This window comes from Eleginops maclovinus, chromosome 4 (genome assembly GCF_036324505.1).
Source record: "Eleginops maclovinus isolate JMC-PN-2008 ecotype Puerto Natales chromosome 4, JC_Emac_rtc_rv5, whole genome shotgun sequence".
NCBI lineage: Eukaryota > Metazoa > Chordata > Actinopteri > Perciformes > Eleginopidae > Eleginops > Eleginops maclovinus.
The window spans coordinates 4,359,658-4,372,789 of record NC_086352.1 but is presented as its reverse complement, the minus strand read 5'-3'; the positions used below and the strand labels follow the sequence as shown (position 1 = coordinate 4,372,789).

General features: G+C 39.1%; 1 protein-coding gene and 1 long non-coding RNA gene across 2 annotated transcripts in view; one reads left to right on the top strand and one right to left on the bottom strand.

Moving 5' to 3' along the window:
* The window catches only part of LOC134862848 (transient receptor potential cation channel subfamily M member 1-like), a 62,856-nt gene that overhangs the window by 17,484 nt on the left and 32,240 nt on the right, over positions 1–13,132 (bottom strand). Inside the window, 6 exon segments of the mRNA XM_063880947.1 lie at positions 317–445; positions 2,671–2,808; positions 2,882–3,010; positions 3,092–3,320; positions 12,647–12,939; positions 13,076–13,105. Coding sequence (XP_063737017.1) covers positions 317–445; positions 2,671–2,808; positions 2,882–3,010; positions 3,092–3,320; positions 12,647–12,939; positions 13,076–13,105 — 948 coding nt within the window.
* On the top strand, positions 9,539–10,523 carry LOC134863672 (uncharacterized). Its single transcript, XR_010165697.1, has 3 exons — positions 9,539–9,592; positions 9,737–10,244; positions 10,436–10,523. It is a non-coding gene; the product is annotated as an uncharacterized LOC134863672 (long non-coding RNA).

Genomic DNA, 13,132 nt, shown 5'->3' with positions numbered 1-13,132 from the left:
TCCCTCTGACTTCCCTCTGACCGTTTTCTGACCTGCCTTGGACCTCTGTTCCTCGCCTGACTCCCCAGTAAACCCTAAAGCTTTCTTTCTATGACCTTGTAATCTGCCTCAGGGTCTCTGGTTCCTGTCTGCATGTGGCTGTTGGGTGTTTCTGCATTGAGGAATAACCTACTGGTTTCCCGATCCTCTTCCTGTTCCCTCCTGGTTTTTCATCGGTGCACATTACCAGACTCTGACTCGTTATACATAAAGTATTCTAGTTTCACCATAGCACAGATCGTTATTAGCTCTGTAACGAGGCTTCAGATGTGTTTACCTGTCGGACCTTCTCCAGGCCCAGCGTGATGATGTAGGAGATGACGATCCACTCTTGAAGGGAGGGCCAGCGCTCCATCTTCACCAGGATGATGTAGTTATACAAAGCCAGGTACACCAGGTATGAGAGCTGCGGAGAGAGGATTATTATTACTTTTATTATTATTATTATTACTTTTATTATTACTTTTATTATTATTATTATTATTATTATTATTATTATTATTATTACTTTTATTATTATTATTATTATTATTATTATTATTATTATTATTACTTTTATTATTATTACTTTTATTATTATTATTATTATTATTATTATTATTATTATTACTTTTATTATTATTACTTTTATTATTATTATTATTATTATTGCTTTTATTATTATTATTATTACTTTTATTATTACTTTTATTATTATTATTATTATTATTATTATTACTATTATTGTTATTATTACTACTTTTATTATTATTACTATTATTATTATTACTTTTATTATTATTATTATTATTACTTTTATTATCATTACTTTTATTATTATTATTACTACTTTTATTATTATTATTATTATTACTTTTATTATTATTATTATTATTATTATTATTATTATTATTATTATTACTTTTATTATTATTACTTTTATTGTTATCATTACTTTTATTATTATTATTACTTTTATTATTATTACTACTTTTATTATTATTATTATTTTTATTATTATTATTATTATTATTATTACTTTTATTATTACTTTTTTTATTATTACTTTTATTATTATTATTACTTTTATTATTATAACTTTTATTATTATTATTACTTGTATTATTATTATTATTATTATTATTATTATTATTATTATTATTACTTTTTTTATTATTATTACTTTTATTGTTATTACTACTTTTATTATTATTATTATTTTTATTATTATTATTATTATTATTATTATTATTATTATTACTTTTATTATTATTACTTTTATTATTATTATTATTTTTATTATTACTTTTATTATTATAACTTTTATTATTATTATTACTTTTATTATTATTATTATTATCATTATTATTATAACTTTTATTATTATTATTATTATTATTATTATTACTTTTATTATTATTATTATTATTATTATTATTACTTTTATTATTATTATTACTTTTATTATTATTATTATTACTTTTTTTATTATTATTACTTTTATTGTTATTACTACTTTTATTATTATTATTATTATTATTACTTTTATTATTATTATTACTTTTATTATTACTACTTTTATTACTTTTATTATTATCATTACTTTTATTATTATTATTACTTTTATTATTATTATTTTTATTACTTTTATTATTATTATTACTTTTATTATTATTATTATTTCTTTTATTATTATTGTTATTATTATTATTACTTGTATTATTATTATTATTATTATTACTACTTTTATTATTATTATTACTTTTATTATTATTACTTTTATTATTATTATTACTTTTATTATTATTATTATTGTTATTATTATTTTTATTACTTTTATTATTATCATTACTTTTATTATTATTATTATTATTATTGTTATTATTATTTTTATTACTTTTATTATTACTTGTATTATTATTATTATTATTTCTTTTATTATTATTGTTATTATTATTATTACTTTTTTTTATTATTATTATTATTATTGTTATTATTATCATTTTTTATTATAACTTTTATTATTATTACTTTTATTATTATTATTATTTATTTTATTATTATTATTATTATTATTATTGTTATTATTGTTATTATTATCATTATTATTATAACTTTTATTATTATTATTATTATTATTATTATTACTTTTATTATTATTGTTATTATTATCATTATTATTATTACTTTTATTATTATTATTATTATTTATTTTATTATTATTATTATTATTATTATTGTTATTATTATCATTATTATTATTATTATTATTACTTTTATTATTATTATTATTATTATTATTTATTTTATTATTATTATTATTATTATTATTGTTATTACTTTTATTATTATTATTATTAATTTTATTATTATTATTATTATTGTTATTATTATTATTATTATTATTATTATTATTGTTATTATTATCATTATTATTATAACTTTTATTATTATTATTATTATTAATTTTATTATTATTATTATTATTGTTATTGTTATTATTATTATTATTATTATCATTATTATTATCTTTTTTTGAATGTTTTAATTAATATTTTTCTTTTTAATTTTCTGTCCGACCTGGTGATCTTGGACCTGAAACAGTTCCTTTTGAAACGACACATAATAATATATAGAATATAATATTTATACCGTGTTGAACCAGAACTTGGTGAAAGGAGCACTGTAGAACTCGTAGATCTTCTTCCCGATGGGAATCCTCCTCTTCTTCTTCTGGTCTTCCTCCTCGTCTCCTTTCTTGGACGTGGCGTCCACGTTGGAGGCGGCGTCCTGAAAGCCAAACTCAAACTGCTGTACTCTTATAATGCAGGTTGTTATTATAATTCATCTGAAGCGTTGGTACCTTGTTGGATTTCTCGTCGTCTTTGTTTTTGCCCTCGTCGTTCTCTCTGGAGGAATGAAAGGATGACTCCTCCCCGAGACGAAACTCCATGAGGAGGATGAGAGGAGGGAAGACCAGCCCTAAAATCACCTGCAGACACCGACCAGACCAGATCAGTATTATTATACTTCATCAGCCCGAACACGGTCAGCCTGGTGGCATTGGTGTTACCTCCAGGCTGTTGCTCTTGCCCATCGTCAGGCAGCCCATCCACATGTCGGTGAGCAGCATCTGGCTGCAGGTGTGGGCAATGAAGTCTCGGTGTTTGGCGGCGACGGCAAGCTTCAGACACGTGGAGTTACTCCAGTTCTTCAGCTCGTACGTCAGCAGCTTCATGGCCACCTGCTCGTCGTGTTTGTACGACTGATCCAGCAGCTCGTAGGCCAGCTGCCCGAACTCCCTGCACACAAGAAGCAGGAAGGTTTCTAACCAGTGAGAGGAGAGGAGCTCTGAAACTTCCTTTATCACCTCCTTTAGGAAACACTGGACCTTCCTTTATCACCTCCTTTAGGAAACACTGGACCTTCCTTTATCACCTCCTTTAGGAAACACTGGACCTTCCTTTATCACCTCCTTTAGGAAACACTGGACCTTCCTTTATCACCTCCTTTAGGAAACACTGGACCTTCTTTATCACCTCCTTTAGGAAACACTGGACCTTCCTTTATCACCTCCTTTAGGAAACACTGGACCTTCCTTTATCACCTCCTTTAGGAAACACGGACCTTCCTTTATCACCTCCTTTAGGAAACACCGGACCTTCCTTTATCACCTCCTTTAGGAAACACTGGACCTTCCTTTATCACCTCCTTTAGGAAACACTGGACCTTCCTTTATCACCTCCTTTAGGAAACACTGGACCTTCCTTTATCACCTCCTTTAGGAAACACTGGACCTTCCTTTATCACCTCCTTTAGGAAACACTGGACCTTCCTTTATCACCTCCTTTAGGAAACACCGGACCTTCCATTATCACCTCCTTTAGGAAACACTGGACCCTCCTTTATCACCTCCTTTAGGAAACACCGGACCCTCCTTAATCACCTCCTTTAGGAAACACTGGACCTTCCTTTATCACCTCCTTTAGGAAACACTGGACCTTCCTTTATCACCTCCTTTAGGAAACACTGGACCTTCCTTTATCACCTCCTTTAGGAAACACCGGACCTTCCTTTATCACCTCCTTTAGGAAACACCGGACCCTCCTTAATCACCTCCTTTAGGAAACACTGGACCCTCCTTAATCACCTCCTTTAGGAAACTAGGAAACACTGGACCTTCCTTTATCACCTCCTTTAGGAAACACCGGACCTTCCTTTATCACCTCCTTTAGGAAACACTGGACCTTCCTTTATCACCTCCTTTAGGAAACACTGGACCTTCCTTTATCACCTCCTTTAGGAAACACTGGACCCTCCTTTATCACCTCCTTTAGGAAACACTGGACCTTCCTTTATCACCTCCTTTAGGAAACACTGGACCTTCCTTTATCACCTCCTTTAGGAAACACTGGACCTTCCTTTATCACCTCCTTTAGGAAACACTGGACCCTCCTTATCACCTCCTTTAGGAAACACTGGACCCTCCTTAATCACCTCCTTTAGGAAACACTGGACCCTCCTTAATCACCTCCTTTAGGAAACACTGGACCTCTTCTTATCACCTCCTTTAGGAAACACTGGACCCTCCTTAATCACCTCCTTTAGGAAACACTGGACCCTCCTTAATCACCTCCTTTAGGAAACTAGGAAACACTGGACCTTCCTTTATCACCTCCTTTAGGAAACACTGGACCTTCCTTTATCACCTCCTTTAGGAAACACTTGACCCTCCTTAATCACCTCCTTTAGGAAACACTGGACCTTCTTTTATCACCTCCTTTAGGAAACACTGGACCCTCCTTAATCACCTCCTTTAGGAAACTAGGAAACACTGGACCTTCCTTTATCACCTCCTTTAGGAAACACTGGACCTTCCTTTATCACCTCCTTTAGGAAACACTGGACCTTCCTTTATCACTTCCTTTAGGAAACACTGGACCTTCCTTTATCACCTCCTTTAGGAAACACTGGACCTTCCTTTATCACCTCCTTTAGGAAACACCGGACCTTCCTTTATCACCTCCTTTAGGAAACACTGGACCTTCCTTTATCACCTCCTTTAGGAAACACTGGACCTTCTTTTATCACCTCCTTTAGGAAACACTGGACCCTCCTTAATCACCTCCTTTAGGAAACACTGGACCTTCCTTTATCACCTCCTTTAGGAAACACTTGACCCTCCTTAATCACCTCCTTTAGGAAACACTGGACCCTCCTTAATCACCTCCTTTAGGAAACACTGGACCCTCCTTAATCACCTCCTTTAGGAAACACTGGACCTTCTTTTATCACCTCCTTTAGGAAACACTGGACCCTCCTTAATCACCTCCTTTAGGAAACACTGGACCCTCCTTAATCACCTCCTTTAGGAAACTAGGAAACACTGGACCTTCCTTTATCACCTCCTTTAGGAAACACTGGACCTTCCTTTATCACCTCCTTTAGGAAACACTGGACCCTCCTTTATCACCTCCTTTAGGAAACACTGGACCTTCTTTTATCACCTCCTTTAGGAAACACTGGACCCTCCTTAATCACCTCCTTTAGGAAACTAGGAAACACTGGACCTTCCTTTATCACCTCCTTTAGGAAACACCGGACCTTCCTTTATCACCTCCTTTAGGAAACACTGGACCTTCCTTTATCACCTCCTTTAGGAAACACTGGACCCTCCTTAATCACCTCCTTTAGGAAACACTGGACCCTCCTTAATCACCTCCTTTAGGAAACACTGGACCTTCCTTTATCACCTCCTTTAGGAAACACTGGACCCTCCTTAATCACCTCCTTTAGGAAACACTGGACCCTCCTTAATCACCTCCTTTAGGAAACTAGGAAACACTGGACCTTCCTTTATCACCTCCTTTAGGAAACACTGGACCTTCCTTTATCACCTCCTTTAGGAAACACTGGACCCTCCTTTATCACCTCCTTTAGGAAACACTGGACCTTCTTTTATCACCTCCTTTAGGAAACACTGGACCCTCCTTAATCACCTCCTTTAGGAAACTAGGAAACACTGGACCTTCCTTTATCACCTCCTTTAGGAAACACCGGACCTTCCTTTATCACCTCCTTTAGGAAACACTGGACCTTCCTTTATGACCTCCTTTAGGAAACACTGGACCCTCCTTAATCACCTCCTTTAGGAAACACTGGACCCTCCTTAATCACCTCCTTTAGGAAACACTGGACCTTCCTTTATCACCTCCTTTAGGAAACACTGGACCTTCCTTTATCACCTCCTTTAGGAAACACTGGACCTTCCTTTATCACCTCCTTTAGGAAACACTGGACCTTCCTTTATCACCTCCTTTAGGAAACACTGGACCCTCCTTAATCACCTCCTTTAGGAAACACTGGACCTTCCTTTATCACCTCCTTTAGGAAACACTGGACCTTCCTTTATCACCTCCTTTAGGAAACACTGGACCTTCCTTTATCACCTCCTTTAGGAAACACTGGACCTTCCTTTATCACCTCCTTTAGGAAACACTGGACCTTCCTTTATCACCTCCTTTAGGAAACACTGGACCTTCGTTTATCACCTCCTTTAGGAAACACTGGACCTTCCTTTATCACCTCCTTTAGGAAACACTGGACCTTCCTTTATCACCTCCTTTAGGAAACACTGGACCTTCCTTTATCACCTCCTTTAGGAAACACTTGACCCTCCTTAATCACCTCCTTTAGGAAACACTGGACCCTCCTTAATCACCTCCTTTAGGAAACACTGGACCCTCCTTAATCACCTCCTTTAGGAAACACTGGAACTTCTTTTATCACCTCCTTTAGGAAACACTGGACCCTCCTTAATCACCTCCTTTAGGAAACACTGGACCTTCTTTTATCACCTCCTTTAGGAAACTAGGAAACACTGGACCTTCCTTTATCACCTCCTTTAGGAAACACCGGACCTTCCTTTATCACCTCCTTTAGGAAACACTGGACCTTCCTTTATCACCTCCTTTAGGAAACACTGGACCCTCCTTAATCACCTCCTTTAGGAAACACTGGACCCTCCTTAATCACCTCCTTTAGGAAACACTGGACCTTCCTTTATCACCTCCTTTAGGAAACACTGGACCTTCCTTTATCACCTCCTTTAGGAAACACTGGACCTTCCTTTATCACCTCCTTTAGGAAACACTGGACCCTCCTTAATCACCTCCTTTAGGAAACACTGGACCTTCCTTTATCACCTCCTTTAGGAAACACTGGACCTTCCTTTATCACCTCCTTTAGGAAACACTGGACCTTCCTTTATCACCTCCTTTAGGAAACACTGGACCTTCCTTTATCACCTCCTTTCACCTCCTTTAGGAAACACTGGACCTTCCTTTATCACCTCCTTTAGGAAACACTGGACCTTCCTTTATCACCTCCTTTAGGAAACACTGGACCTTCCTTTATCACCTCCTTTAGGAAACACTTGACCCTCCTTAATCACCTTCTTTAGGAAACACTGGACCCTCCTTAATCACCTCCTTTAGGAAACACTGGACCCTCCTTAATCACCTCCTTTAGGAAACACTGTACCTTCTTTTATCACCTCCTTTAGGAAACACTGGACCCTCCTTAATCACCTCCTTTAGGAAACACTGGACCTTCTTTTATCACCTCCTTTAGGAAACTAGGAAACACTGGACCTTCCTTTATCACCTCCTTTAGGAAACACCGGACCTTCCTTTATCACCTCCTTTAGGAAACACTGGACCTTCCTTTATCACCTCCTTTAGGAAACACTGGACCCCCCTTAATCACCTCCTTTAGGAAACACTGGACCCTCCTTAATCACCTCCTTTAGGAAACACTGGACCTTCCTTTATCACCTCCTTTAGGAAACACTGGACCTTCCTTTATCACCTCCTTTAGGAAACACTGGACCTTCCTTTATCACCTCCTTTAGGAAACACTGGACCTTCCTTTATCACCTCCTTTAGGAAACACTGGACCTTCCTTTATCACCTCCTTTAGGAAACACTGGACCTTCCTTTATCACCTCCTTTAGGAAACACTGGACCTTCCTTTATCACCTCCTTTAGGAAACACTGGACCTTCCTTTATCACCTCCTTTAGGAAACACTGGACCTTCCTTTATCACCTCCTTTAGGAAACACTGGACCCTCCTTTATCACCTCCTTTAGGAAACACTGGACCTTCCTTTATCACCTCCTTTAGGAAACACTGGACCTTCCTTTATCACCTCCTTTAGGAAACACTGGACCTTCCTTTATCACCTCCTTTAGGAAACACTGGACCTTCCTTTATCACCTCCTTTAGGAAACACTGGACCCTCCTTTAGTTAGTAATACAGAATACCTTTGTTTTGTAAACATTTCATACAATCATATTTTTTGCGATCCATGAGGATTAATACGTGTGGATTATCTTGGAGAGGAGAAACGGTACCAGGCGATTTTTGGACAATTCTGAAGTCCTGTTCTCCAGGCCCTGGAAGGTATATAATAACTTACTTGGAGTTGTTCTCCAGGTCCTGGAAGGTATATAATAACTGACTTAGAGTTGTTCTCCAGGTCCTGGAAGGTATATAATAACTGACTTAGAGTTGTTCTCCAGGCCCTGGAAGGTGTATAATAACTGACTTAGAGTTGTTCTCCAGGTCCTGGAAGGTATATAATAACTGACTTAGAGTTGTTCTCCAGGTCCTGGAAGGTGTATAATAACTAGTGGTGGGCCGTTATCGGCGTTAACGTGCTGCGTTAACGTGAGACTCTTGTCGGCGATAAAAAAAAATATCGCCGTTAATCTATTCTCAAAGTTGGGTTGGGAGCTGGGTCTATACTACGCAAGCTATGATGACTTTCACCTTGATAATTTAGCGCGGATGTATACCTAGCCGAATTGCACTGTAGGGGGCGAGATCGAGTCTTTGACCTGTGTTTCTTCTGTCTGTGGATCTGACCCCGGTCAAATCAGCCACATTAAACGTGACATGCTAACATGGATACAGCAGGTATGAAGCCGCCGGGTTTGCTTCAGGGGAAATTTATTTTTAAGAAGCTTCCCGATGGAAACCTCGACAAAAATAAGGTTGTTTGCACCTTGTGCAATGCGGAATTAGTTTACTGTAGGAGTTCATCCAGTCTCAAGTACCACCTAAACGCAAAGCATCCCTCAGCTAATGCGGAATATGCCGGGCCAAGCACTGATGTAGCGCGGGGGAAGACTCGTCGTCAAACAACTATGTTTGAGTGCAACCGAGGCAAGCCCGTCAGCACAGCTCTATCAGCCAAGCTAACTAGTCTCCTCGCTCAGTGGATTGCCACCAGCTGCAGGCCGATTAGCGTGGTTGAAGATGACGGGCTCGAGCTTGTTCTCCAGGCGGCCACAGGTGACCCATCTTACAAACTACCTGCGAGGCGAACTATCATGAGGAGAATACATGACCAGCACGCAGAAGAGAAAGCTACGAAAGTTGAGAAGATGGTAGAGGCGAGGTCTGTAGCACTGACTGGGGACCATTGGACGTCCGTTAACAACGACAACTACCTTGGCGTTACAGTACACCTCATCGATGCTAGCTGGGAACTTCACTCCTTCGCTTTAGGTATGCTACGTTATGTCATTTTAAATTACATAATTTAATTTCGTAGCCTATTAATTACCACCACGTTATGTTTGCTTCTTGATAATTGCTATATGTTTACTACTAGTAGTGAAATTATTCTAATTTACTTTGTCTGTCCGTTAGGTGTGATGAAAACAGAGGAGCGTCACTTTGCAGAAGCGTGTGCAAGGCAGTTCCTCGACGTCGCTAATCAGTGGGGGATAACTGACAAAATAAGCACTATTGGAACAGATAGCGCTCCTAATATGGTGGCAGCAGGGAGGATACTGCCATTCGAGCACTTGCCCTGTGTTGCGCATGTTGTACAGAGAGCTATTGTAATGTCACTTCGGGAAGGTGGTTTTGATGGTGCACTGGCCAAGTGCCGTAAAGTGGTCGGACATTTCAAACACAGTCCGGCCAACTCAGACGAGCTAAATGTCCAACAATCCTCCCTTGGACAAGTTAAGGAGTCACTCGTGCAAGATGTTCCAACGCGTTGGAATTCCACTCTCGAGATGATAAAGCGCGTGAGGCGCAACAGAGACGCACTGCACACAACGCTGTCTCTGCAGAAGCACAACCTGGCCCTCCCAACAAATGCGGATTATGAGAAGTTGGCAAAGCTAGAGAAACTGCTGGAGCCATGCAGGTATGGTCTACAAAGATAGTGTGTTCATGAATTGGCATACAAGTTTTTAAATGTCACTTTGTATGTAAGGAACACCTGCCCTTAAATGTGTAATCTGAGTTAAATGAATCTGTCACTAATCATTTTTTGCTCTGTGTGTGTGTGTCTGTGTGTCTGTGTGTCTGTCTGTCTATCTGTCTGTCTGTCTGTAGGTACATCACTGAGCTCCTTGGTGGAGATAAGTATGTATCCTGCTCTGTGGTTCTACCTGCCCTGTGCCACCTCCAGCACGCGATGAACATCTCAGATGATGATCTTGCCTATATTGTGCGATTCAAGGCTGCCTTCATCAAGGACCTCAACCAGCGGAGGGAGAAAATAAACCTGGAATGGCTTAAGATATGTCAGAGTGACCAGAAGATAACTGCATTTTATGACCATAATAGACTGTAAAGCCAGATGAATAAGTCATGAAGAAATATGGAGGTTGGATTTGGAAAGTGACATTTTCATCAATCAATAATTATTATTTTTTATTCATCAAAGGTGGCGACTGCTCTAGATCCACGATTTAAGGACCTCAAGTGCTTGCCCAGAGCAGAGAGGGAGCCAGTGTGGGCAAAGCTAAGTGCGTTGATGAAGGGAGAAGAACCTGCTGTGCAGCCACTCAGGGAGGAGAACCCTGAGCCACCCAAGAAGAAAACAGCCCTGCTACTGATGGGATCCGACTCAGAATCAGATGAGGAGACACCAGAAGACAGTACAGTGGAGAGGTACAAGGTAGAGCCCAGTGCCAGTCTAGATCAGTGTCCACTGAAATGGTGGTCGGAGCACACTGCTGTCTATGGTAAGATGGCCCAAATTGCCCGTAAATACCAGGGGACCCCTGCCACAACTGTCCCATGCGAGAGACTTTTTTCTTTAGCAGGCCATATTGTGCAGAAGAGGAGAGCTTGTTTGTCACCAGAAAATGTGAACAAACTGGTCTGCCTGAGTGACTGGTGGAAGAAGGAGAAATAGAGCTTTGACTGACACAAAGCTACTGACTGTAAACAGTTCATTACAACCTGTTATATAGGCCTACTGTTCAACTAAAAATAAACAGTTAATAAACACAAGTACATCTCATTGTCATTGATTTATTTTCATCACCAATTATCATAGAACAGCTTTCTCAAGCAGTTTGTGAGGCATTTTGGAAACCGGAGATGAGCCCCTGGTCTAATGCACCACCTGGCTTGAGAAACCCGTTCTCAAAGACTTACTTTTAGTCATTATTTGGGTAGCACACATATTCTGAATGCCTTCGGCAGAATTCAAATGAGCCATTTTAATCTAGATTAATCTAGATTAAAAAAATTAATCTATGCCCACCACTAGTAGTAACTGACTTGGAGTTGTTCTCCAGGTCCTGGAAGGTATATAATAACTGACTTGGAGTTGTTCTCCAGGTCCTGGAAGGTATATAATAACTGACTTGGAGTTGTTCTCCAGGTCCTGGAAGGTATATAATAACTGACTTGGAGTTGTTCTCCAGGTCCTGGAAGGTATATAATAACTGACTTGGAGTTGTTCTCCAGGTCCTGGAAGGTATATAATAACTGACTTGGAGTTGTTCTCCAGGTCCTGGAAGGTATATAATAACTGACTTGGAGTTGTTCTCCAGGTCCTGGAAGGTATATAATAACTGACTTAGAGTTGTTCTCCAGGTCCTGGAAGGTATATAATAACTGACTTGGAGTTGTTCTCCAGGTCCTGGAAGGTATATAATAACTGACTTGGAGTTGTTCTCCAGGTCCTGGAAGGTATATAATAACTGACTTGGAGTTGTTCTCCAGGTCCTGGAAGGTATATAATAACTGACTTAGAGTTGTTCTCCAGGTCCTGGAAGGTATATAATAACTGACTTGGAGTTGTTCTCCAGGTCCTGGAAGGTATATAATAACTGACTTGGAGTTGTTCTCCAGGTCCTGGAAGGTATATAATAACTGACTTGGAGTTGTTCTCCAGGTCCTGGAAGGTATATAATAACTGACTTAGAGTTGTTCTCCAGGTCCTGGAAGGTATATAATAACTGACTTGGAGTTGTTCTCCAGGTCCTGGAAGGTATATAATAACTGACTTGGAGTTGTTCTCCAGGTCCTGGAAGGTATATAATAACTGACTTGGAGTTGTTCTCCAGGTCCTGGAAGGTATATAATAACTGACTTAGAGTTGTTCTCCAGGTCCTGGAAGGTATATAATAACTGACTTGGAGTTGTTCTCCAGGTCCTGGAAGGTATATAATAACTGACTTGGAGTTGTTCTCCAGGTCCTGGAAGGTATATAATAACTGACTTGGAGTTGTTCTCCAGGTCCTGGAAGGTATATAATAACTGACTTGGAGTTGTTCTCCAGGTCCTGGAAGGTATATAATAACTTACTTGGAGTTGTTCTCCAGGTCCTGGAAGATGTCGTCCACCAGCTCGCTCTGGGACGACTCGTGGGCCATGGCCTTGTAGAGCTTGCAGGCCACCAGAGCTTTGGCCATAGCCTCCTCGCCGCGCTGCCACAGAAACAGTGCCATCTTCTGGCGCTTCATGAGCACGGCCCACACCATCAGCTCGTGGAACGGGTACTGGAAGCGGCTGAGCTCAGGGTCGTCCACGTCGATGTCCACCTCCTCCTCCTTCTTCTTGTTCTTCTTCCCTTTGCCCTTCGCTCGCGGCTCATCGTCCTGCAGAACCAACACGTCAGGGAGTACAGAACCAGGGAGTACAGAACCAGGAAGTACAGAACCAAGGAGTACAGAACCAGGGAGTACAGAGCTAGGGAGCGCAGAACAATGGAGTACATAACCAGGGAGTACCAACCTCCATCCCGAGGAGCTTCAGAGCTTTAGGCTGCGGGAAAACAGACAGGAGAAAAAT